The sequence below is a fragment of the Arvicola amphibius genome, chromosome 9 (assembly GCF_903992535.2).
Source record: "Arvicola amphibius chromosome 9, mArvAmp1.2, whole genome shotgun sequence".
Classification (NCBI taxonomy): Eukaryota; Metazoa; Chordata; class Mammalia; order Rodentia; family Cricetidae; genus Arvicola; species Arvicola amphibius.
The window spans coordinates 95,462,475-95,487,808 of NC_052055.2; the positions used below are offsets into that span (position 1 = coordinate 95,462,475).

Sequence of the window (25,334 nt, forward strand, 5' to 3'; positions counted from 1 at the left end):
TGGCCAGCAGTGGTGACTCCAGAGCTTTTTGGTTTTACTGTGGAAGTCAGGTTCTAGTGAAGATGTCCTCTGTGGTCGTGCTGTCAAGCACAGTGTGACATTTGTTTATTTCCATTAGTAAGTTAACTGCTTTGTTCAGTATGTGCCTGTCATGTTTTAAACAGAACTTGGCATTTAGTGAATGTGAAAATGCTGAAGCTGTCAGGCTCACTGTGCATGTGTAGAATTTTTGCTGAGTTTGTGTGTATATATACCACTGAATCTGATGTTTAATTAAATTCTTTTACTCTGCAATGATGTTACAGTTAGCAAATGCTGTCAGATTTTACACAGGTAACATGCTCTTTAAAATCTCAACCATTTGCTTTGCTCTTATACAAGAGGGGAAGTGCTATTTAAACAAACAAAAGCCAAGAAGGGACTCAGAGACGAGATGAGCTCGCCGTGGTCCCCAGATTCAGTGTTGCCCTCTCCCTCTCCAAGGAGTGCCGATGGCGGGAGATGGAGGAGCACCGGCAGGCAGAGAGGCTCCAGAGGCAGTTGCAACAAGAACAAGCATATCTCCTGTCTCTACAGCACGACCACAGGAGGCCGCACCCGCAGCAGCAGCCGCAGCAGCCGCAGCAGGACAGGAGCAAGCCAAGCTATCATGCTCCAGAGCCCAAGCCTCACTACGACCCTGCTGACAGAGCTCGGGAGGTATCTTCTTTCACTTTGTTTAAATGCTGGTCCTGAAAAGGCTCTGAGACGTTCCCTCGTGACTGGTGAGAGCTGTACCATGAATTCCAGAAGGGACCAGCAAATCACCCGTTTTCTATGTGGATGCCTCATTTAACAAACATTAGAGGAATTAGAAGTAAAGCTACACAAAAAAGAATACTCGGCACCATCATTCTTTAGCGTGTGAGCAAGAGAAGTGGTGGTCTGATGTAAGACTAGGATGAGGATCAACTGGACCTTTAGCCTGATTCTGCATTGGGTCAGTTGGTACATTTGGTCACAGCCTCAAACCAGGATGCAGCCAAGCCTTCTTCCACCTCTGCGCTAGACAAAAGGGGTTGGTTGCTTCCAGGAGCACTGAGCAGTTCTGGCCTGTAGATGGCACTCGTGTTCTACACCCTCCTTCACAGGGAGGAGAGTCGGGGAACAAATTCTCTTAACAGATAGAGTCATGAAACTGGGCACTGAGGCTATCTTAGAGGCTGCTTTGCTTAATTTTCATTTTCATAGTTTTTAAAAATTCTGAATCAAATCTTAGCCCTGCTTTTTGCAACCCCTCAGCTTCCTCTCTTTTTTTATAGCTGAAGAGAACAATTTCTCTTGATTGTCCTGCTCTTAGACTTCCTTCTTCATCTCTCCTTTCCCTACTAACATGGCACTATGTCTTCTAATTCTCTGATGCAGGTGGAAGATAGATTTAGAAAGACTAACCACAGCTCCCCTGAGGCCCAGTCTAAGCAAACAGGCAGAGGATTGGAGCCGCCGGTGCCTTCCCGATCAGAATCTTTTTCCAATGGCAACTCCGAGTCTGTGCACCCTGCCCTGCAGAGACCAGCGGAGCCACAGGTAGCAGCAGCAGCAGCCTTTGTTGTGCTGATGACACGTAGTGGCTCACTGGCCACACTTAGTGCTCTGTCAGGAGGAAAGAGGAGAGAGCTGCTGTGGCGGTAGAGCCAAAGAAGGATGTGCAGTCGGACTTCATTGTTTGAGTCATTAGGAACAGAACATCTGTAGTCAGTATTTGCGTTTTCTCCCTCCTTAACTCAGATGTGAAGTCCCTCCTTCCTCTTAAACAAATACTTTTTCACTAGGGTTTTAGAAAGTTGGTTTTATTGTGTAAGCACGTTTGAAGAGAACCAGAGGCTCTTCTCTCAAACATTTTAAAGTAAATGCTTTACTCCTGTGGTCCCCAGCTCCCTGGAGGACGCTTAGAAGCTGAAGATGCCTGTGATGCAGAATTCTGTTTATTTGGCTGAATATGTCTGGGAAAGGCTTTGTTTTTTTTTTTACCAGATTCACAAACACTTCAAGATTCAAACAGGTTATGACCATTAGATTAAATATTGATTTTCTGGAGGAAATCTCGACAAAGGTTATGACCTTTTCTTCAGTCCGTACCGTATTCTGCCTTGTCTGAGTACTCAAAAGAGAGGCTGCCATGTTGTCTAGGAAGGAGAGTACATGGCAGAGACATCCCAGGCTGATTCTTGCTCTCACTGCCTCCGTGCTGCTCTGTACTGCAGGCTGCCTCAGACAGGTCCTAAGCTTCCCTGCACTTGTCACTGGGGTTTGCATGCCCCTTAGGGCAAAAGTCCATGGTTTTGAAACAGAAGTAGTGATTGTGCTTTGGCAAATGCATTCACCTGAGAGTTTGAATGTGCTTTACAATAACAAATCCTCCTATTGGACAGTGGGATGCTATGGCAAGGGGTCAAGAGGAGCAGATCTGAGGCACAGTATGTAGGGTGGGGGTTTTTGAGGGTACAGCAGCAGCGAACTCCAGAGATTAAAAGATGGACAGAAAAAGATACAGCGTAGGGTGACAGAACAGACCCAAGTAGAAAAGTTTGGTTGCCACTCGCTCCTGAACTTGGAGCTTGTTTCCTGCTGTGATGCGTGCTAAATGCACAAGAAGCACTTGTCTTGAAAGTTAAACCCAACACACAGGTCAGACTTATCTCTGAGCAGTAGAATTCAAGAGTTCCTGAGTTACATGACCTCATTTTTATTTCATGAGTGATTAATACAGTATTTAGAAATAGTTTCCCTTTTCCTCCTCCTTTGCTGAGAGTGCTCTTGGCCTGAGCAAGCACTGTAGAGTGTTCTTGGAGGGACCTTTCTCAGTGGCGCCTAACATTGAGCCCCACTTACTACTGCTTGGTGACACATGTGTTTGTATCTTTCCCAGTGAACATTTAAAATATTTTAGTAATATGTAATTGTAACAAAACTAGGATTATATGAATCCATTTGTGAGCTATAGAGATTGTGCATTGGGATTTGGCCACAGGTTATATCGGCAGAAGTCAAGTGGGTTAGGACTTTGTGATTTCAGTTTGCACTAAACATGCTGATTATTAAGTATGTAGCAAGAATTACGAGAATCATAATGTTGGGCAGTTATTCTACAATAACAAGACAACATTTATTGAAAATATTTCATAGATTTTTGAGAGAATGTTTTTAAAAGCAACTGAATTAAATTCAAAGTCACCTTGAGTTCTTAATTGGAAGGCACACTCCAACACTGGTCAGCCTGGGGTGAGTTGTCACTGGATTTTTTGCTAAAGAAATTTTAATCCCACTTTTTTTCCATAATTAATAGAGAGTCTGAAAGATTAGGAGGAAATAAGAAAAAGCTATTGGTGTATTTGAAAAGTCAGTTGTTTGGATTCTACTGTTAGTCTTTCTAAATGTAAAGAACTTTGGTTGCTTACAACTGTCCTGTTGATTCTTGGTCAGATTCTCAGACTCTGGGTCTTGGGAGGGTGGTGGGGAGGGGGTGCAGTGTAGCAGTGCCTCTGTCCTGTGGTGTCCACCTCTGCCCTGCCATGGATGTGCATGCAGTGCACTCTCCCCTCTCAGAGTCTAAATGCTCCTCCACTGCTGTCTGCAGCATGTGTCTGGCACTGGTTTCCCTATGAGTGTGCATTTGCCCTTTCTCTCATTCATCAGAATTTAACCAGTTTGCTGCTCCATGCCTGACCCTGCGCTGCCCTGATTCCTATTTCACTTCTAGTAGCTCCTGTTGGATTTAGTGTTGACCAGAAAAGCTAGTTGTATGCAGAACGCATTGAATGTTTTGTGTTTTGTTTTCTCGTAAGGTACAGTGGTCCCACCTGGCATCTCTCAAGAACAATGTTTCCCCTGTCTCGAGATCCCATTCCTTCAGTGACCCTTCTCCTCCCAAATTCGCACACCACCATCTTCGCTCTCAGGACCCATGTCCACCTTCCCGCAGTGAGGTGCTCAGTCAAAGCTCTGACTCTAAGTCAGAGCTACCTGACCCCACCCAAAAGGCTTGGTCTAGATCAGACAGTGACGAGGTGCCTCCAAGGGTAAGAGCAGAAAGACAGATGTGTGCTGCTTTTTCTTCTTTATTTTAAGATTTACTATTTACTTTGATTATGGGTATGGTGACTTCACCAGATTTAAAGGGGCAATGAAATTTCAAAGTAACTTTTTATAGAGAGAAAAACATTCCATGTTTAGTCAGTTACATTTAGCCAATGGTCAGTTAGCTTTTTATTGTTAACTGGTTTTAAACGTAATTTAATAAAAAGAAATTTAAAAGGGGACTGGAGAGATGTCCCATATTAAGAGTAGTGGTTGCTCTTCCAGAGGTCCTGAGTTCAACTTCCAACAATTCCATGGTGGCTCACAACCATCTTTAATGAGATCTGTTGCCCTCTTCTGGCCTGCAGGCATACATGTAGATAGAACACTGTATACACAATAAATAAATCTTTAAAAAAAATTTTAAAAGAAAAATTGTAAACAGCATGCTTCTAAAGTAAATAGAATTGTAAATTTAAACAGAAGCTTTTCATTATTATGCATAACTTCAAAGATTTCAGAAAAAGTCTTATAAGAAAAAAATTAACAATGATTTTTGTATTTTAAAGTTATTTTGTAATTAGTAACAAAATGAAATTAAAAGGCATTTTTAGTGTATTTTTTCCTTCACTTGGAATTTGCTTCCTCTAAATAATTTCTTGCTTCTTTGCCAGTCTTTGCTTCTTGCTAATCTATTTGTAGACCATTGTTTGATTCCTTTGAGCTTATTTCTTGATTCTTACATTATCTCAGCGAAGTGCTGTTGTGCGTTCCCTGCCACCAGCTTCAGTCCACACATCACATCACTGTTGCAGAGTGTAGAGATTGCCCAGGCCGGTTTGGTCAGTGCAGGACAAGGGCAGGGCTGGGAGAGGGAGGAGCCTAGTGATAGGTGTGCCAGCATAAGGAGGACTGTGTTGGGATGTGTTTTGAAGAGCTTTGAAGATGAGCTTTGTTGCTCAGCTCATGTCTTTAGTTTTAACTGCTATGTTTTCCTATCTAAAGGTTCCTGTGAGAACAACATCTCGTTCCCCTGTCTTATCCCGTCGGGATTCCCCACTGCAGGGCAGTGGACAGCAAAATAGCCAAGCAGGACAGAGAAACTCCACCAGGTAAAACAAGAGTGACAGGAGCCGATGTCCTGAGTGCTTGTTCTTAGAGTCATCTGTTGTCTATTTTCATAAGTGTGCTCTCCCCGAAGTTCTAGACAAAAGACATGAGCAGTTTTGTGTCCACAGACCCCTACCTCATTAGTATGAACAACAAATTGATCTGTAGTAAAAAGATTTGGTAAGTATTGTAGTTGAAATGAAAACAGCTTTTCTCTGTAAAGCAGAGAGTAGAGGCTTGGGAACAGGTTCTGAGAAACTTGAAGTTTGAGAGAGTTTTCAGCCTAAAAGATTAAATTGTGAAGGTGTAAAAGTCACAGCGATGTCAGTGTTGTAGCAGCCTGCAGCAGGCTAGTGAGCTTGTCAGATGGCATCACTGCTGGGTTTGGGGCGGCTCTGTGTGATGCCGTAGTGTTAGCCACACAAGGCTAAGTGGGAATTTAACTGACTTTAAATGAAATAAAATTAGCACTTCACCTCCTTGGTGGGGCATTAGCTGTGTTTCAAGTGCTGGTGTCACGTGTACTGCTGGTACAGTGATCAGATGTGGAGTGTGTTGCATGTTCAGCTTACTGGAAATTTCTGTTTGTCAGCATTGCCCTAGAGATTATCCTTGCTAAGTCTTTGGCAGTATGGTCATCACTGAGCCTGTCATGTTGGCATCCTTGGTATAGTTCAGGTGGCTAGATGGATGGTAACTCAGAATCTGCAGGCAGCCCTTAAATGCCGATGACCAGAAAGGACTGGCATTCTCCTGTGCCAGTGTCCAGAACACAAAATCTCCCCAGCAGATGTGTGCTGTGGGTCTGACCATAGCCAGAAAGCCTTCCCAGTTTTGCTTCCCCCACACACATCTCAGACAAAAGAATGAACTGTGGACATTCAGGGTGTGAGAACTGGAATGGGTGAACAAGGGCAAGCTAGATATAGAAAAGTTTCTGGGTAATTATCTAAGTGATATTTATTTCCCATCGAGAATTGGTTCTGATTAGGACAGAAATGCTTGTAGCTCTAGACTGTGTGCAGCTCTCACCTCACACATAACATGGGTGTCATGTGCTTCAGTAAGCGGTTGTTATCCAGTGTCTTTTGATGTGTGGTAACTTAACAAGGTCTGTACCACCTTGTGTATGTAGTGCACTGTGTTAAATGCTGTTTACAGGCTTCTCTCTCCTCCCCACGTTCCACATCGTGTACACATTTATGCCATAACATAGTGGAATGACACCGTTCTCTCTTCTTCTCCAACAGCAGCATTGAGCCCCGGCTCCTGTGGGAGAGAGTGGAGAAGCTGGTCCCCAGGCCAGGCAGTGGCAGCTCCTCAGGGTCCAGCAACTCAGGATCCCAGCCTGGCTCCCATCCTGGGTCTCAGAGCGGCTCTGGTGAACGCTTCAGAGTGAGATGTAGGTATCTCTCCTACACACTTTCTTTGGGAACACCCATGGGTGTAATTAGTGATAGGAAGACCTCCTTGTGTAAAAGAGACCTGGACTTGCATACAGCTGTGTTTCACAAATGATGCTTTGACATAGATTGCTGAGGATATAAGTAATCATAAATAATAAGTAATCATAAGTAGTCATAATAATTTTACTCAGAGAGCTATATTTTCAAAACTTCACACATATCTAGCACCATAAACACTTTAGAGTTGAGTGCAATCAAATAACATGCCTAAAGTGAATTAAAATGCCTAAGCTGGGGTTTGAACACATTTCTTCCTGTTTGAATTCTGAGGCTTATGCTATGGTCAGTATGTATTATTGACAACAGTAGTTAGAAATTCCCATTACTATGTTCGTCATAGTCCTTGGGAGCACCCATGAAACTGATGCAGGACTTTCAGTGAGACATCAGAAAGACTGCCAGAGTGTCTCTAGTTCCCATTTTTTGCCTAAAGTTCAGACTCCATGGAGAGAAGTCAACAGGGAGAAATGGGAAGCTGGGTGGATGGGGGTGGGGCAGGAACAGTTTATGATTTGCATATATCTGTGTTTCTACTTTTTTGTTTCTTGAACTGAACAGCATCATCCAAGTCTGAAGGCTCTCCATCTCAGCGCCTTGAAAATGTAGCCAAAAAACCTGAGGAAAAGAAAGAAGTATTTCGACCTCTCAAGCCTGCTGTAAGGACTGTGTAAAATCAATCGGTTCTGTCTCAAACTTGAGTGAAATCTCTGTAGTAAAAATATGACTGAAGGGCTAGGCTATGGGGCTGTACTTCGGAGGCTCTAGTTCAGTCTCTAGGAAAAAGAAGGAAGCAGACGGATTGAGACTTCTATGGTGGTTTGATTTGTGTGTGGCCCTTTCCTGGTGTGAGCAATGTCCTATGCCAGGATGCATTTGTGGGTTCTCTCTTAGGCATCTCACGCCTAAAGTCCCTAGTGGGGCAGATTTTATTCTACGTCAGCCTTATATTTTCTGTCCAGTCCTTTTTACAGAGAAGTACAGAACAAAGTGTAGTTTTGTTTGAAAAGCATTTTTAAAGGGAACACATACTAAGTAAAAGCTAAGATTCCCCCTGCACGCATGTGGGAATTACAGCTGGGCATTAAAACTTATGCTAAATGAGTTTGGCATTTACAGTACATTTCGAAATGAACTGTTGTAAGTCAGCTTTTCAAAGCCTCCTGTTGCTTGAGTGCTGCCTTTGGTCTCTGGAATGATGGCTGTGACTGCCCCTCATACTCCCCTTCTCTCCTTGTAATAATAACTAGTTATGTGACTGTGGGTGGTTGTAGATTTAAGCCTACTCAAGTTTGAGTTTCCTGCTTGGACTGATTTCTTGACTTCTTCCCCCTCCCCTTTTTTCTGCTGTCTGCTCCCCTTTTCTCTGCATCCCCCATCAACGATGACCTCCCTCACCGCCTCCATGAATTGCCGTGTCCTGAAGGGTGAAGTGGTAAGCCCTAACTCTGGCTCGTTAACTTCAGCAGCGCTCTCTCTACCTTTTAACTTGGCTTGAATTTGAATTCTGCTCTCGACTTGCCTTATTGTTTTCTAGACGTCACAAACTGTATGTTATTGGTAATCAGGTATTTTAGCATTAGAACATGCTCCGGGTACTCACTGTTGTCAGACCTCAGCCCCTGAGCGTCCGCTCAAGAACCGCTGCAGTGACACAGATGATCAGCAGGATATGGGGGCTCAAGGGCGAATTTAAAAACATACTCTTAACTGCATAAAAGAAGAAAGCTAAGCCAGCTAAGCTATTAAACTGCTCTTTAAATAGAAAAGAAAAAATAGCTATATATTTTTTTAATGTCATTGCTTTTAAGTAAAATTCTCAAGTGAATTTGGACTGGGCATGTAAATGGGAGGGGTAAGTAATCATCACTCTGGAAAATTAGATTTGGAAGATTGATAAGAATCTTAAAATATCTCAGCACAGTAAAGAGAAATGAAGCCAGGGTTTAGTAAGTTTTCCTTTGATGTTCACACTCCTTGGCCATATTGCAGGGAGTGTGGCTGAGAGTCTAGAAAGGGGGGCCTGGAAAACATCTCTCCTATTACATGGCGTGTGGCAGAGAGACTTTCCCCTGTGAATGCCCCTAACTCGGCAAGACCGTAGCTACTAGTAGGGAAGCGAGGGGTGGCTGTGCTAGAAGCACCCCACTGTCTTGTGGACTCAGGATTCTGCAGAATGAGGGAAGAAAACTCAGATCTGTTAACTCAGATCTGTGTGATTCGAGGCTGGTGTTCTGAATAATCCCTTTAAAAGAAATACTATCATGTAGTCAGAACACGTCATAGCAAAGCCTCGGCCCTGTCTCTAGACATAACAGACATAAAATACTACTTCCTATTTGAAAACAGAATGCTGTTCAGCTTATCCTAAGCAGATTGTTGAATTGTGATTGCCAATGACATCTGCCCTTTTCTATCAAAAACTGTACAGACTCCTTCATTTGAAACACACATCTCCAGAGAGCCCTCTCCGACACCAACCCTGGCTGCTTACTGGCAGTTAGCCTGGAAAGCTTATTACCTGTCTCACCCACCGGCCCCTTTGCCTAACTCTGTTTTCCATCCTGTGTGTTAGGACTTGACTGCATTGGCCAAAGAGCTTCGAGCAGTGGAAGATGTTCGACCACCTCACAAAGTGACAGACTACTCCTCCTCCAGTGAGGAGTCTGGGACCACGGATGAGGAGGAGGAGGACGTGGAGCAGGAGGGGCCTGATGACTCCACCTCAGGACCGGAGGACACCAGAGCAGTGTCAGTGCTTGCTGTATTAGCAGATGCGAGTCTTCCCTCTAAGCTTTCCTTCTGCTGCAGCCTTTTGCCCTAGCACTATTGCAGAAGTTTGATGTGGTTTTTATGAACTCAGTAGAATATAACTTACACACACACACACACACACACACACACACACACACACACGTCAGTGCCTCACAATATCTCAGAATGTGTTTTTTTTTTTTTTAAATTTAAGGGTGCAGTAAAAGGGAAGTTTGGGTGTAATTAAAAAGCATACTTTCTGAGGTTTTGCTTAAGAACAAAGTAAACAGTAGAGAACTCTCTGTCAAAAGGATAAAGCCAAATCCTATTATCCTAGAGGGAGCTCATGCCTGCAGTCTCCTCTCACCTTAGGCTTTGAGATGGTAAGGAGGTTTAGCTTGATATCCTTGACATGGGATTTTGTCACCACAGGTCATCTCTGAATCTGAGCAATGGGGAAACAGAATCTGTGAAAACTATGATTGTTCACGATGATGTGGAAAGTGAGCCAGCCATGACCCCATCCAAGGAGGGCACCCTGATCGTCCGCCAGGTACCTGTGTCTCTTCTTTCTGTTGTCAGAGGCTGAGCTTCTCCTGTAGTCATTAACCCACTTGCTCATTCACTCACTCATGCTATTCTACATCATCATCTGTTTTCATGTTAACACAACTCTGAGGGTAGGGTATCCTGGGCTAGGGAGGTAGGTGTGCTGCATGCCACCAAGGTAGCCAGTAGTCTTCCACCCCACATTGCTGCTCCCCTGCATGCCTGTGGCAGCCTTCATCCAAGCACCATGCTGAGTTTCACAATCTGTGTTAGAGTGGTAGAAAAGCCCCAGAGAGTCTGAGATCTGGAGCCTGGAAGAGGGCCACCAGGAGGCTCTGCTGGGGCATCTGGCCCTGAGTGTCTGCAGTATTGCAGGAGTGGGGCACAAGGATAAGCAGGTCTCCTATGGTCCAATGTGATTATCTCGATTTGTGATACAAGATGTGTTCTCTTTGGACCGTGATGTTTTATAACTGTTCATTCTTAACTTAGATTTCATCAAGTGATAGGCTCCTTATTGACATAGGACAGGGCACTCTCGGCTTTGGGATTTTGCCCTGAGTGTTTTATGCCACAGCAGTGTATTTGGATGGAAAGTAGGAAGAACATGAGAAAACCAGGATTCAAAGAAAGCACAGGGTACTTTCTAGGGGTAATTTAGAGAGATTTACAGTGAGAACGAGGGGGTGGTCTTCCATGCTACTTTTGCAGATGAACCAGGTGAAACACTTGCTACTTGCATTTGGTTGCATTGGGTACTTTGAATTCAATTGGCTCAAATTGGGCATTTGGCAAGGAAGTTTGAGCGATTCCGGCTAATTTCATTGGATTTTCCTTGGTAATTTTAACAGTTTGAAAAGTCACACAGCACCTTGAACAAAGCAGTTATCAGTAGGGTTGTCAGCAATGTCAGCAGTGCTTGAGCGAGACCAGTGTGCCTGTTTTTTCTACAGAGTACAGTTGACCAAAAGCGTGCCAGCCATCATGAGAGCAATGGCTTTGCCGGTCGCATTCACCTCTTGCCAGATCTCTTACAGCAAAGCCATTCCTCCTCCACTTCCTCCACCTCTTCCTCCCCATCCTCCAGCCAGCCGACACCCACCATGTCCCCACAGACACCCCAGGACAAGCTCACTGCTAATGAGGTATGTCTCACACCACAGCTGGCTGCTTTCCTGGGGTTAGACCAGCACTGCCGAGGAGCTAGTTTGCAAAGAAGCCCTTCCCAGAAACCGTATCCCTCTTCCTCCCCCTTGCTTTTCTGTCATCTGCCCTCCTCCCCAATTCCAAGTAACATGTTCAGATCTGCATACAAATCCCTAACCCTAGATGGATCGATTCCCCAAAACTTGCCAGTTCACTGTTTACTTTTTCTAGATAAGTATAGTTGCATGGCTTGCTTTATTCTGTTCATTTTTTTTTTTAAATAAAATGATTGCTGTGTTCTCAGATCCATTACGTATTTGGCATGAAATCCTTGTAGTCATCTGTGGAATTTGCCTCTTCATCCTTTTTATCCAGTTTATAAAATACAGGAAAATGTGACTACATAAACTTGGCCTTACTTGCACAAACTTCTTGTCTTGTGTGAGAATCTCCTTCAAATAGGCATTGATTGTGTTTTGGTTACTGGTTTCGTCTGTTTATTTTGGGGAGGGGTTGGTTGTTGGTTGGTGACTTTGGTTTTAACCAGCCCTTTTAAAGGGATCTTTTTCCTTGACATCCACATGTACTCAGGGTTTAAGAAGTCAAGGACTTTTGGGGTAAAATCTAGACAATTATGATGCTAAGCAAGAACAAAGGTTTGAGCTTTCTTTTGATTTAAAATTCTGTATAGGAAGTCCTGTGTGCTTGTGGCATAGCTGTGCTGCTCAGTCTGGGTGATAGGTGGGTGAGCCTTTGTTCTTTAAGTAGGTCACGCACTAGTGCAGTGACAGCCCACCTTGAGCACTGCTTAATTACAAGAAATTTCATTTCAGTGTGCGGACTTACTGCGTCCATTTGTTTCATAGTTGAGAGAGCTCTAAATGTTTAGTTTCAGCCAATCTTGTCAAGTAGACACCTGATTGACTGCTAGGCAGCAGCAATACTTTGGTTCCCTCATTAGAAAGTATGAGAAAAGTCTCCTGAGGACAGTGTGAGGCAGCTGCTTTCTCAGCAAATCGGCTTGACCACTGATTGACGGGGCAGGGAGAGAAGCCTATGAGATGGCAACCTGGGCAGGTGGGGAATCTTAGGATGGCATGGGCTGTAGGACATGGTGACTTTCAGGTGCCCCACAGAGGAAGCAAATAGAGAAAAGGTGCTTGCTGAGCTGTATTCTGTCCCCGAGATCGGTGCTTGCACTCCTTGTTTATATCTCACGCACGCTCCATCTTACTATAACCCTTAACTCACTAAACTGGCAAGTTTTTCTGTTTGGTTTTAATCATCATTGCATTTCCACTTAACAACTTGTTTCACTTTCTTTGTGAGCTTTTTGTTTAAGTTTTTTGATTTTAAGTTACATTATTAACACCAGTGCTCCTAAAAGATCAGAAGGTCATGCCTGTTGTCATTTGTATGTTTACTAATGAGCCCCTGTTGTGTGGCATGGGCTTAATGGTTATTCACCTTTTAGCAACATTGGCATTCTGGAAGAGGCTCAATTAAAATAAACAATGAACAAAAGAAGTATTTGTCCATAGTCTGTCCCAGTGGATAGTAGGTCACACTAATCACCTACCATAGTAGATAGGAGATTATAACAATATTTTCTATCACTGTAAAAAGTAGATCATACTAGTAATCTATCACAGTACCTAGGCGATCATACCAGCAGTCACCACAGTATATAGGAGATCACACCAGTAGTCTATCCCAGTAGATAGGAGATCACACCAGTAGTCTATCCCAGTAGATAGGAGATCACACCAGTTAGTCTATCACAGTAGATAGGAGATCACACCAGTAGTCTATCACAGTAGATAGGAGACACACCAGTAGTCTATCCCAGTAGATAGGAGATCACACCAGTAGTCTATCCCAGTAGATAGGAGATCACACCAGTAGTCTATCCCAGTAGATAGGAGATAACACCAGTAGTCTATCCCAGTAGATAGGAGATCACACCAGTAGTCTATCCCAGTAGATAGGAGATAACACCAGTAGTCTATCCCAGTAGATAGGAGATCACACCAGTAGTCTATCCCAATAGATAGGAGATCACACCAGTAATCTATCACAGTAGATAGGAGATCATACCAGTAGTCTATCACAGTAGATAGATCACACCAGTAATCTATCACAGTAGATAGATCACACCAGTAATCTATCACAGTAGATAGGAGATCACACCAGTAGTCTGTTACAGTACATAGATCACACCAGTAGTCTGTTCTAGTAGATACGAATATCACACCATATAGGAGGTCACACCAATAGTCTGTCACAGTAGATAGTAGGTTACATTTCGGGGGGGAGTATGAGAAGTAAATCCAGAAGGTACTGAATTGATGTTAAGACACTTTAGATGCTGTTTAAGAATTTTCATTACTTTTTTCTAAAGCTGATCATGAAGTGGTGCTTTTGTTGGTGGTTTACAGCATCACTGCCCTAGGTGTGCATCTCAGGGAAGAGATACGGCAGTTGAAATGCCTGCTGGGCCTTTTTGGGGAATGATGCAGGAAGAGGGGGCTTGGATTGGGAAATGGTGCTGTATATATAAGTGGACTGAAATGGTCTTTAATGTTCACTTTTAAAATGTCTCTTATATTAATGAAATTGAAATTTACATTGCAGACTCAATCCGCTAGTAGCACACTCCAGAAACACAAATCTTCCTCCTCCTTTACACCTTTTATAGACCCCAGGTTACTACAGATTTCTCCATCTAGTGGAACGACAGTTACTTCCGTGGGTAAGTACAGCAACAGCAAGGAAAGCAGCTGACAGACAGGACCTGGTCCCTTGTGTAGCTTCCCAAGTGGCTTAGCATGCCATGGTTGCTCTTGGCACAGACCTCTGTTAAGAAGTCCGTCCCACTCTCATTGCCTGCTTAGCAGTGAGCCTCACAGTCAGTTTCCTTTTCCATGGATGTTTTACAGAATGCCTTTTCTCTGAGAAAGTGTCAGGTACAGCATATGGCTGTTTATCTGGGGCATGCTGAGGGAGCCGGGCGGTTGTGAGCATACAGGAGATAAGGTTTCACATGTACTGTGTTTCAGTGGGATTTTCATGTGATGGAATGAGACCAGAAGCCATAAGGCAAGATCCTACTCGGAAAGGCTCAGTGGTCAATGTGAACCCCACGAACACTAGACCACAGAGCGACACCCCCGAGATTCGTAAATACAAGAAGAGGTTTAACTCGGAGATACTGTGTGCTGCCTTATGGGGTAGGTATCTCACTGCTGTCTAATTATGTAGTTTTATCATGACGAACAGATTTGTCTGTCATTCAGAGAATCACTGTTTGAGTAGTGCAGAGATTTTTTTTGGTTGCTGTCCCTTGCCTTAAGTCTAGCCGAGTGTGTGTCAGGGGACAGAGTGCGTGGCTGCAGTCATTGCAGCAGTAGATGTTGGAACGCACACCTTGTCTCCTTTTCTCCTGTGGAGGTGCACAGTGAGGATGAAGCGGGAGGTGGTCCTCAGCGCAGGGAGAGTGAAGTACCAGTGCTTGTGTTCACCTTTTTGCCCTTGACTTTGACCAGTTTCCAAATGACACTCTTAGAAACAGTCTGCAGAGAGACTGTCAGCCAGTCTTGTCTTACATGTGTGTGCTCAGGGCAGTAGCAGGGAGCCTGCTGTACACTCAGGTCTGCCTTCTCAAACTCACACTCGCCTTTCTGTCCTGTCCTTACTCTGACATCTAGTCCCACGGTTTGTGTTCTGCTTTAAAAGTACACAACTTCTACTTACAAATGGCATGAAGTCTCCTGGAGGGGTCCACAGCACATACTTCCTACAGTCCTAGTCCCTGAAATCATAGCCACCACATCATGCAGTAGTAAAACAGCCGTCTCCTCCCAGCCCAGCCTTGCATGCTCCTTTCTGTTGTTGTTGGGAGAAAAAAGTGAGACCAACGCAAGGGCTCAGCTTTTACCTTTAGACCCTGAAAATGCTCCCAGCCCCTGTCCTCGCCCATGCCGCCTGCTCTTCTCTCTCGCCGGGCTCTGAAGCTCCTGCCCAGCCATCTCCCGAAGTCTTTTGAAGAGCTATGCATACTCATAGCAAACACACCAGCTCTCTTGGTCTTGGGGTCAGGAACTCTGCCATGTTGTGACTGTTTTAAAGCTCATGGCACACAATGAGGACGTTATTAGCTGGCTACTGGGACAGGACCCCTTTGGGGAGATTGAATGACTCTCTCACAGGGATCACCTAAGACCATCAGAAAACAGATATTTACATAATGATTCATAACAGTAGCAAAATTAGTTATGAAGTAGCAACGAAAATAATCTTCCTGTTGGGGGTCACCACAGCTTGAGGAGCTGGATGGCAGCACTAGGAATGCTGAGAACCCCTACTAGGTAAACTAAAACTATGTGAGGGGTTGTGGGCTCCGTGCAGCACACGGACGTCAGTAGACGTCAGTAGCCATTGTTTCAGGAAGCAGACTGTCAGTTACTTATTCATACTGAAAGATTTTAATGTAGTTTATATGTTACATCATAGTTGGTATAGAGATTGTGTTAAACATGTCAGTTATGTTGAAACTGGTAATAAGTGCTTAGCAAATGATGTCGTTTTATCCAGAAAAGTTAGGCCTGGGAACAGTCTTAGTGTTACATCACGTTCCTCTAATGTCCCAGCAAGTTCCAGGCCCACCTCATTTCTGTACTTTAGTCTAGTGTGTTGATCATCTAAAAGGACTTTGACCTTAGTTCCTTTCTTGTGATCAAATGCCTGACAAGAAGAAGATAAAGGCCAGGGATATTTGGTTCCTAGTGTTAGTCTATTTACATAGGTGGCATTCCTGTGGGTAGTCCATTAGCGGATGCATCAGAGCATTGATGGAGAGCATGTGTCCTTACAGCTTCATAAACTTCCAGCAAAACTCTTAGTAACAAATTCTTTAGTAGTCACGCAAATCTGATAATGACTTAATTCTGGGGGAAATTGCCCAAATTGTAGAGACTCTTAAAATGTTCCCAAGCTGTTTTATAGACTTCTACCCTTTAACAAACTGTCTTGACTTCTCCCAGTGCCCATTTCATGTGTGTCAGATGATTGATCTAGCGGGGACTTTGTAAGAACACAAAGTCATGGTTATTTGTCTTGCTGAGTTTATACCCAGCTTAGAGGATGACATGAATGAATGTGTTTAGTTCGCTGGAAGCATAAATCAGTGCAACCTGTTTGAAGATGCTTTCAAAGGTAAAGGTTTTAGAGCAAAGAAGTACAAACATTTGAATAAATATGTGAATGTAGAGGGAGAGTCCACTGCCTCCAGAAATTGAATATTATCTGAAGTGGAAGAAGGCTACTGGCTGGAGAAGTGTGGGGTCCTGATTGTCAGACCAGAGATTTTGACACTGCATCTTGGGAGATGTAAATTTTAAAGATACAGCGTGACTCCTGAGTTTTAAGAAAATGAACACTTGAAGGAAAGTAGAAGTTTTCTGGACAGTCTGAAGTCTGTGTCCGTCAGCTGTAAAATGGTCAGAAAGCATGGTAGATCAGAGCGAGAGGACAGAAGGAAGGGGCAAGAAGATTGTTATCTGACTTGGAGACCAGGCTAGGTAGCTTTGTCAGGTGGGAAGCCTGGGTTCAGTAGGAGTCTGTAGTGTGTGGAAAAATAAGGAAGTAAAGCGTGGCAGTAGGAGCCACTGTTTCTGACTGTTACCTGACATACGTGGGCAGCAACTTCAGTGTCCATGGAAGAAGCAGAGACAGTAAATGGGAGCAGGATACTTCCCGACTGGGAGTAAGCACAAGTTTGCCAGTTGTGAGGCCATGGTATCAGAGGAAGGTTTTTTCAATGTGGCCAGATCTGTAAAACCTAAGAAACAGTGAGCTCCCGGTACACTCAGGACAGGATGGACAGTGGACACAGGTAAGGTGATGGGGTTTCCTCAGTACCTAAGTAAATGTCACTGTCATTCCTGTGGCAAGAACCACTCACCTAACCTCACTGTTCTGAGCATTTCTTTCTGAATTAAGGAAGCTATCGTCCTTTCAAGTAGAGAATGGTTTCCTTTCCTTGTGGTACAGCTCCATGCAAGCACAGCCTAAAATGTAGACCACTCTGTGTTCTTGGAACAGGGGTGAATTTGCTAGTTGGCACAGAGAGCGGTCTGATGCTCTTGGACAGAAGTGGCCAAGGGAAAGTGTATCCTCTGATCAGCAGAAGACGGTTCCAGCAGATGGATGTTCTCGAGGGCCTGAACGTCTTGGTGACAATATCTGGTAAGTGTTTTGTAAAGCAAAACACTTTGTTTTGAATCTGTCTTATTTAGACAAAACGGGGAGATGTTGGGGAAGCTGACCAATCCCTTGTCTGAGGGGCGTAACCCCTCCGGGGCTAAAAATACCTTTAAAAGATCCGTGTTTGTTGTTTTGGTCTCTTTGTTTTCCTGGGCTCCTCGCTGGAACCTTGGCTTTTGTAAGTTCCCTTTTCTTTCCTTTATTAAAGCTGAATATTATATATTAAAGCTATCTGGTTAATCATAATTGCCGATCGACCACGCCCCTTCAGAAATCCACCTGCCTCTGCCTCCCAAGTGCTGGGGTTAAAGGCGTGTGCCACCAGTGCCTGGCCTATTTCATTTCTTTAGTGTTAATATGAATATTATGTTAAATTATGTTAAATTTCAGCTCTTTAGGTTTTTTTGTTTTTTTTTTTTGTTTTTTTTTTTTTTGCAGTTGATGTATAGGAAAGTAACTGACTTTTGTATAATAGGCTTGTTATCCAAAATCATCACTGTAATTGTTTCAAGAAGTTTTCATTTTTTCCCAGATGGACTGTCTCCCAGCACCCTCATGTGTTCTGCTATCTAAAAGTTCATCTTAACTCTGTAATTCTGGTTTTTTATGGAGACCTCATTTTATAGGTTTAATCCTTGGCTAATAGTGTTAGACTCAGGAGACAAGGGGTGGAGCAGAAAGCCATGCTGTCTAACCCTTCCTGCCCTGGTCTTTCTGGTTTCTAGCTCTCATCCTGAGCTGCACAATAGCCTGCTACCCACCATTCTATTATTAACATAGAGTAAAATACAAAAAAAAAAAAAAAACCCAAGTGTTTCTACTGATGGTTTATGATCTGTCATGTAAATGAAGATTCACACCCACCATTCTATCATTAACATAGAGTAAAATACAAAAAAAAACCCCAAGTGTTTCTGCTGATGGTTTATGATCTGTCATGTAAGTGAAGATTCACTATTCTTTCAAATCCTATCCTAGCCATGCCTGCTTATACCATTGGTGAATTTTTAAGGGGCTTCAGAACTCCTTGAAGTAGCCCAAATAGGAATTTCAGATAAAACTGATACTAAATAATTCCCTTGGGGAAATGTATTTACTGTTTCTTTTGGATATTTTTGTTATTAGTGATAAAATTTATTTTTGACCATGCATATAAAATACTTACATTTATCAAAATATAAATTTTTATGTTATTTGTTAGGCAAAAAGGATAAGTTACGTGTCTACTATTTATCCTGGTTAAGAAATAAAATCCTTCATAATGACCCAGAAGTTGAGAAGAAGCAAGGGTGGACCACTGTGGGCGATTTGGAAGGATGCGTACACTATAAAGTGGGTAAGTTCCCAGGGAGTCGTAGTGTTTGCTCTCTTCAGCTTAGGTAGGGTCTCATCTGGACATCTTACTGTATTGTCCATCTATAAGCACAGCACAGTGTGTTCCTTCTGCTCACTCTGTCCTCAGTCTTCCCTACACCTATCCCCCTGAGAGTCTCCCACCCTCTTTAACAGCCCTCATTCTCCTCTGTAAGGTGAGATTCTAGATGACCTCTTTGAGAAAATACTACTATACTGAGCCCTCTGACTTTGATCCCTTTACCTTTCGGCTCTTATTTAGAGTGCTGGGTGCCCCTTAGCAGTCACTAGTAGGACATTGGAGAATTTAACTGATTTTTGTGCCTTGTTATTTTTAATTAACTACATTATTATGCAGAGCTACCATAGTCCTTATATGTAAACGACTGTGGGATGCTAGTTGTTGTTTCTTGGCAACTATTTTGTGATTGGCATTTTCCTTCCTTGGAACATTCAAGTTAGCTAACCATATGAGAAAAATGAAAGTGCTTGTTAGAAATAAATGGGAAATAATGAACCATAACAAAGTTACAGTCTTAGGGACTGATAATGTGGTTTTATAGAATTTGGCTGGTTAAGGTTAGAGAATCCATTGAGTACTGATTTGTGCTTGCATATTTTACTAAGGTACAGACTATACACAATTGTTCTGCCCACCTCCCCCAGGATATTGTAATCTGCAACGTTGTCTTCTTTATAATGCCAGCTCATCGGTTAATAGTTATTACAGGAGTCATCTTACTATTTGGAATGATTCTGAGTTGCTAACAAGATCAGGTGGCTAAAATACAGTTAATTAGTGTTAGCAATCTTTAGTTCAGCTCTCATGTGGCCCTAGTACCTCCTCAATGTCAGTAGCTATGGTATTCTCTGCAGGGATTAGCAGTACACATAGAAAAGTCTATTAACAGCATTCATTGGACGGCCTCTTATAATTCTTTGTATGACTCTTGAACATTTGACAGTATGTGACGTTGACCAGAGCTGTATCAAATAGCAGTGTGATGATAAAGAGTTTGTGTGGTGTGGGTGGCATGTGGAGCAGACATCACATGTGCTTAAGGCACAGTAGGGAGCAGGAGTAGCTCTGAAGGAACACAAGGGCTCCATCATTCAAGCAGCATTTACCACTTTGCTCCTTCCCTATTCTTGTCTGTATGAGCCCCTTGGTCGGCCTGTCACCCTATTATCACTTGGAAGTAATAGTGAGTCCTCCAGTCTTTAGGATTGGCTGCTTGGCATGGACATTGGTAATAAAATACTTAGAATCTAAGACATTACGATCATCTGCTAAACTATTTCTTGTTATTTTAGAATTGACCTAGGGAAGTGAATTTCACAAAGAAGAAATAGAAAAGCAAAGTGTGTGGCTTGAGCACTCTCTTGATTTTGGATGATCAATAAGAGGCATATTTATAAAGTTTACAAATGGCTACTGAAAGAGTTTGTGACTCTGTGTTAATACTGATAGTATTTCTCTTGACTTATGTTTATTTCAGTAAAATATGAAAGAATCAAATTTCTGGTAATTGCTTTGAAGAGTTCTGTGGAAGTCTATGCGTGGGCACCGAAGCCATATCACAAGTTTATGGCCTTTAAGGTAAAACCACCAGTTTTAAGTGGGCTTAAGAAGCCTGAACAGTTAATATAAAGTTATATATTAATGTAAAATAACTGTCAAATAAAAAACTATATGTAACATAACATAATAATAATAAGCACATGTAACTATTTTCTAAGTTCTCAGATAATCATTTTGCCCAAATGGTACTTGCACCCTCTCTTAAAACATAGATTTTCAACTGGGCATGGTGGCACATGCCTTTAATCCCAGCTGTCAGGAGTCCAGGAGTCAGAGGCAGGCAATCTATACAAGTTCAAGGAGAGTCAGGGCTACACAGAAACCCTGTCTTAAAATCCAACATGATGATGATGGTGATGCTGGTGTAGATCTTCATGAAAAGACATAGAAGTGATGACGATCCAGATATGTGGTTAAAAGAGCTCAGCAGAAATCAGTAGTAAAGTGGATGTGTTTAGTGCAGTACAGTTTAAAAACTGAGTAATAAACTGGGTGTGATGTGCATGCCAGAGAGACTGAGGCAGGAACATTGTTGTGGAGTCAAGGCCAGCCTGGTATACATAGCAAAACCCTATTACAAAACAAACAGATAATTGAATTATAGAGATTCTTGAGGGTATAAACAATAGATATTACACATTAAATAAATGGAAGAAGGAAGTTAATGACTATATTATGGTCCTGCTTTTTTTTTTTTTTTAAGTTAAAAAACTGTCAGTTTAACAGCATCTTGATATTTACAGTAAGGTGGTTTTACCATTCTACAGGTACAGTTTGGGTGAAGTAATAATGTTTGTGCTAAACTTGATACTGTTTAGGGTGTGAGTTTACGCGCGCTCATGATTGGTCTTATATTCACTTGCAGTGTGTGTGATAAAAGGTAATATATGGAACACTTCCAGTAAGCCTTGTACTCCATAAGCATCCACACTACCAGAGAACTGACAGTCATTGTCCTGTGTATATTTTTAGTAATTTATTTTAGGGAGTGCCCTAAATCCAATGCATAAAATTCTTAATTATAATTGATACTGTTCTAGCATTAGATAGAAATAATAATTATTTCTATTTTGAGATATAGGGCCTTAAGAGTAGTGCAGGGACATTTTAGTAGAGGTTAAGAAACAAGGTATTTCATCTAAAATAATTGCATTTAAAATAATTTTGATATAGTTTATTGAAAGTAATTTTCAATTACTTGGGAAATTTGAATTAAGGGGTTGCTTACTGCTTGATTTCCCCAGTGAATCAGAATCAGTGGGGTTAGCATTTTTGGTAAATCTAGTATTACTGAGTAAAGATAGATTCAATTTAAATTGGAAATTTACCTACATTGTCTTCTAGAATCTAGTCTTAGTATTCCTACATGCCAGGCACTGCATGTTGCTTTGCCTTATGTAACTACTCCAGTTTACTGTCGTGGTCCTGTGAGCTGTGCTGATGTGAAGAACTGGAGCTCTCCAGTCGAGTCACACAAAGTCTGTAGCTCCTAACAACAGCCAGAAGATTCTCAGTGCTGCAACTCCTACAGCTTCCCATTCCACTGCTGTGTTTGAATATTCAAATACTGTGTCGTGCCAACTCCTCATTGTTGACTTGTGCACGTGTTCTAATCAAGACACAGGACAGAGCATTTTCCTGCTAGGTGGGAGGGAAGAAGTATCTTCCAGAGGCTAATTAACAATGCCACGTGATAAACCAGATGCCCACAGCCAGCTTCTTATCTGATGCTATAAGTTTGTCTTCCTGCTTTTGTCTTGGTTATCTCTGTAGTCATTTGGAGAACTGGTACATAAACCATTACTGGTGGATCTCACTGTTGAGGAAGGCCAGAGGTTGAAAGTGATCTATGGATCTTGTGCTGGATTCCATGCTGTTGATGTGGATTCAGGCTCAGTCTATGACATTTATCTACCAACACACGTAAGAAAGAACCCACACTCTATGGTTGGTTGACTGGCTTCACTTTGTTTTCACTTTCCCTTTACTCTGCTTAGTGAACTAACACAAGCAGGGTTTCCTCATTTCCCCGGCGCGTAGGGTGAGTATTTGAGTATTTAAATGAAGCAGCATTTGCCTGGCTCTGTTAGGGCCTGAAGACCATTTAGCACTTGCTTTGACTAACATGGGATGGAGTTGGGCAGTTGCTGTCAGGCCAGAACACCCTGGGTTGGGAATGTTTCTCAAATGAGTCTACTATCCACTTATGTTTCCAGGACTCAAAAATTGTGAGTCAGTAGAGTCCATGACCTGTAAATGGTAGACTTGGGGTTGTATATTGCATGGGTTTCCCAAGACTGCTGCCTATTTGTGGTAGGTATGGCCAGGGGTATAGGACTACTGCATTCTCTAGACAGTCTTACTGAGCATTTCCATGGGGCTGGAGATAGCTACAAATATGTTTTCTTGTTTCTGTTCTCTAGATTCAGTGTAGCATCAAACCCCATGCAATCATTATCCTCCCCAACACGGATGGAATGGAGCTTCTGGTGTGCTATGAAGATGAAGGGGTTTATGTAAACACGTATGGAAGGATCACCAAGGATGTGGTTCTGCAGTGGGGGGAGATGCCGACATCTGTAGGTAATGATGCATCATGAAGAGGCATTTGTGAGGGGAGCCCACTAAGAGCACATTTGTTTATTGTACTAATTTGCGTGTTGCTCATACCTTCTGGTTTGTTAGTGGTCATCAGCAGATGGGAGAAGGTTAAATAAGACAAAACCCACGTAATTCTTGGGTGCATTTAACAACTGTGCTATTGCTGACTCTCGTTTGACCCTTACTTTATCTATATAAATAGGGCAGGTGTATTTTTTTTTTTTTGACCAATTTATATGGAGTGAAGCAAATCATAGAAACCCCAGTTAGGAACAGCCTCTTGCCCAGTCTTCTGTTTTGTATCCAGGAGCAGAGGCTGGTATTTGACCGTTTCATGGCTTTGTGCTTACATCCCTGAACTGTCTGCTCGTCATTTCTTCCTCACCGCCTCTCATGCTGTGTTGATGAAACATGTATGATAATCCACACATCATGGCTATTTCCAGAAGTTGCATTAAAGGCCTAAGGAAAATCAGTTCTTTCAATTATTACTTCATATGACTACTTCCCATTACAGACAGGGTATAGAGGCACATTCCCCCTTTTTGATCAATACCCAGGCCTTGTGCCCAGGAGGTAGGCTTTCAGTGATTGAACAGATGCCCAGCCCCGAGGCAGAACGCCTGAAATACCAAAGTCCTCACATGCCAAGCACTCAGGTAGACACACGTGTGCATCACAAGCGCCTTGTCACGAGTCTGCTATGCTAACACTTTTCCCCTCTCTAAAAGCATATATCCGATCGAACCAGACCATGGGCTGGGGAGAGAAGGCGATCGAGATACGGTCTGTGGAAACTGGCCACTTGGATGGTGTATTTATGCACAAAAGGGCTCAAAGACTAAAATTCTTATGTGAACGCAATGACAAGGTAATGTTTCCTTATGGCTCCTGTGTAGTTGTGGCTGTTTTTTTTTTTTTTTTTTTTTTTGTGGTGTATTCTTTATGGACATTGATGGTGAATCTCCATGTAGTTCTGGTAGATTTTAAAATAAATTAAGGAAAATTTCTAGACATTACTTTTTAGGCATATTTTGGGGGGTTAGGCATTAGAAGGTAGCAGATGACCTGCTAACTGCCCTCTCTGGTTGTGTTTGCAGGTGTTCTTCGCCTCCGTTCGGTCTGGTGGCAGCAGTCAGGTTTATTTCATGACCTTAGGGAGGACTTCTCTTCTGAGCTGGTAGAGGTGGTGTGAGCTGGGATCACTGACCCCCGGAGTCGCCAAGACCCTGAGAACTTGGAATTCCTTGCAACTGGAGCTCAGAGCTGCGCGGGTGCAGCCAGGACAGCTGTATATGCAGGCCTCTTGCGTGTTGGGTCCTCTCCCCTCCTTCCTACACTTTCTGCCAGTTTTTTCCCATTCTCTCCTTTTCCTCACTCGAAAATAAATCAAGGCTGCATTGCAGCTGGTGCTGTTTAGACTCTACCATCGGTGCTAGGAGTGTTTGGGGATGAGCATCAGACCAGAAAGAGCGCCTTTCCACAGCTCCAGGATTCCTTGTCTCTGAGTGACTCTGGCCTGTGGGTGTCTGAAGGTTGTGATGAGCACACCATCAGATGTTGGCAGTGGGCACAAGGAGGTGTAAGTGGTGTAAGAAGCAGCTTGCTGAAGCAGAGAACAGATTTAATATAGTAACATTAACAATGTATTTAATTGACATTTCTCTTTTGTAATGTGACAATATGTGGACAAAGAAGAAGGTGCAGGTTTAAGAAGTTAATATTTATAAAATGTGAAAGACACAGCTACGAGGATAACTTTTTGTGGGTGGGGCTAGGGTGGGCGGGGTGGGTTAAGGGATCCCATTTTGTTTCTTTGAAATTTTTTGGAGAGGGTTGTCCTGGCCAAGAACTGAGTCATTTTTCTGTGTACCAAGTTTTGCCTAAATTGTGCAGATGGTTCTAAAAAAAAAAAAGAAAAAGAAAGAAAAAAGAAAATGTGTGTGTCTTGTTCGATGGCCAGAACTTTGTTTTGTGACAGTATTAGCACTGCCTCTGCTAAAGGTTTGATTTCTGTTTAAGCCTGGAAGAGCAACAGCAGCTCCACCATGGTCTGCACTTGGAATAGGAAAAAAGTCAACTTGCCTGTGGTTTTTTTGTTTTTTTGTTACTGTTTTGTTTTTTGCCTACCTCATTGTTTTTAATGCATTGAGAGGTGATTTAGTTTATGGATTTGGCAGAAAACATTAATGTTTAATTTAACTTTAATACCAAAACTATCTGATTGAAGTTTGACTGACTTTGTCACCAGTCTAATCAGGTACCAGAAAAGCTGTCTGTGAAGGCGGAGACCAGCCTCATGGCTGGTGCGGTCTGCTTTCAAAAACCAGGTTCTCCGTTAGCGGCCGGTGGGTGGGCCGCCGTCACCCACCCTTAACACACGAGATTGCATTGTTCTCAAGTGGGCTTTGGTAGCGGGCAGGTTGTCACATTTGAGTAGTCACGCAAACTGTTCA

General features: G+C 42.8%; 1 protein-coding gene across 39 annotated transcripts in view; it reads left to right on the top strand.

Annotated features, from left to right (window-relative positions):
• Map4k4 (mitogen-activated protein kinase kinase kinase kinase 4) overlaps positions 1-24,304 on the top strand; it is a 141,741-nt gene extending 117,437 nt beyond the window's left edge. Inside the window, exons 15-33 of one of the 39 annotated variants that reach the window (XM_038341606.1) lie at positions 484-699; positions 1,405-1,566; positions 3,825-4,058; positions 5,062-5,168; positions 6,417-6,568; positions 7,191-7,288; positions 8,056-8,064; positions 9,205-9,380; positions 9,816-9,936; positions 10,886-11,077; positions 13,713-13,830; positions 14,138-14,308; positions 17,181-17,324; positions 18,544-18,678; positions 20,195-20,295; positions 22,051-22,224; positions 22,701-22,860; positions 23,610-23,749; positions 23,979-24,304. In XM_038341606.1, the coding sequence (XP_038197534.1) occupies positions 484-699; positions 1,405-1,566; positions 3,825-4,058; positions 5,062-5,168; positions 6,417-6,568; positions 7,191-7,288; positions 8,056-8,064; positions 9,205-9,380; positions 9,816-9,936; positions 10,886-11,077; positions 13,713-13,830; positions 14,138-14,308; positions 17,181-17,324; positions 18,544-18,678; positions 20,195-20,295; positions 22,051-22,224; positions 22,701-22,860; positions 23,610-23,749; positions 23,979-24,062 (2,694 nt within the window). In that variant the 3' untranslated portion in view covers positions 24,063-24,304. The remainder of the gene's footprint in view (positions 1-483; positions 700-1,404; positions 1,567-3,824; positions 4,059-5,061; positions 5,169-6,416; positions 6,569-7,190; positions 7,289-8,055; positions 8,065-9,204; positions 9,381-9,815; positions 9,937-10,885; positions 11,078-13,712; positions 13,831-14,137; positions 14,309-17,180; positions 17,325-18,543; positions 18,679-20,194; positions 20,296-22,050; positions 22,225-22,700; positions 22,861-23,609; positions 23,750-23,978) is intronic. The other 38 variants (XM_038341608.1, XM_038341611.1, XM_038341644.1 and 35 more) reach the window with 38 other exon arrangements.
• The last annotated feature ends 1,030 nt before the right edge of the window (positions 24,305-25,334 follow it).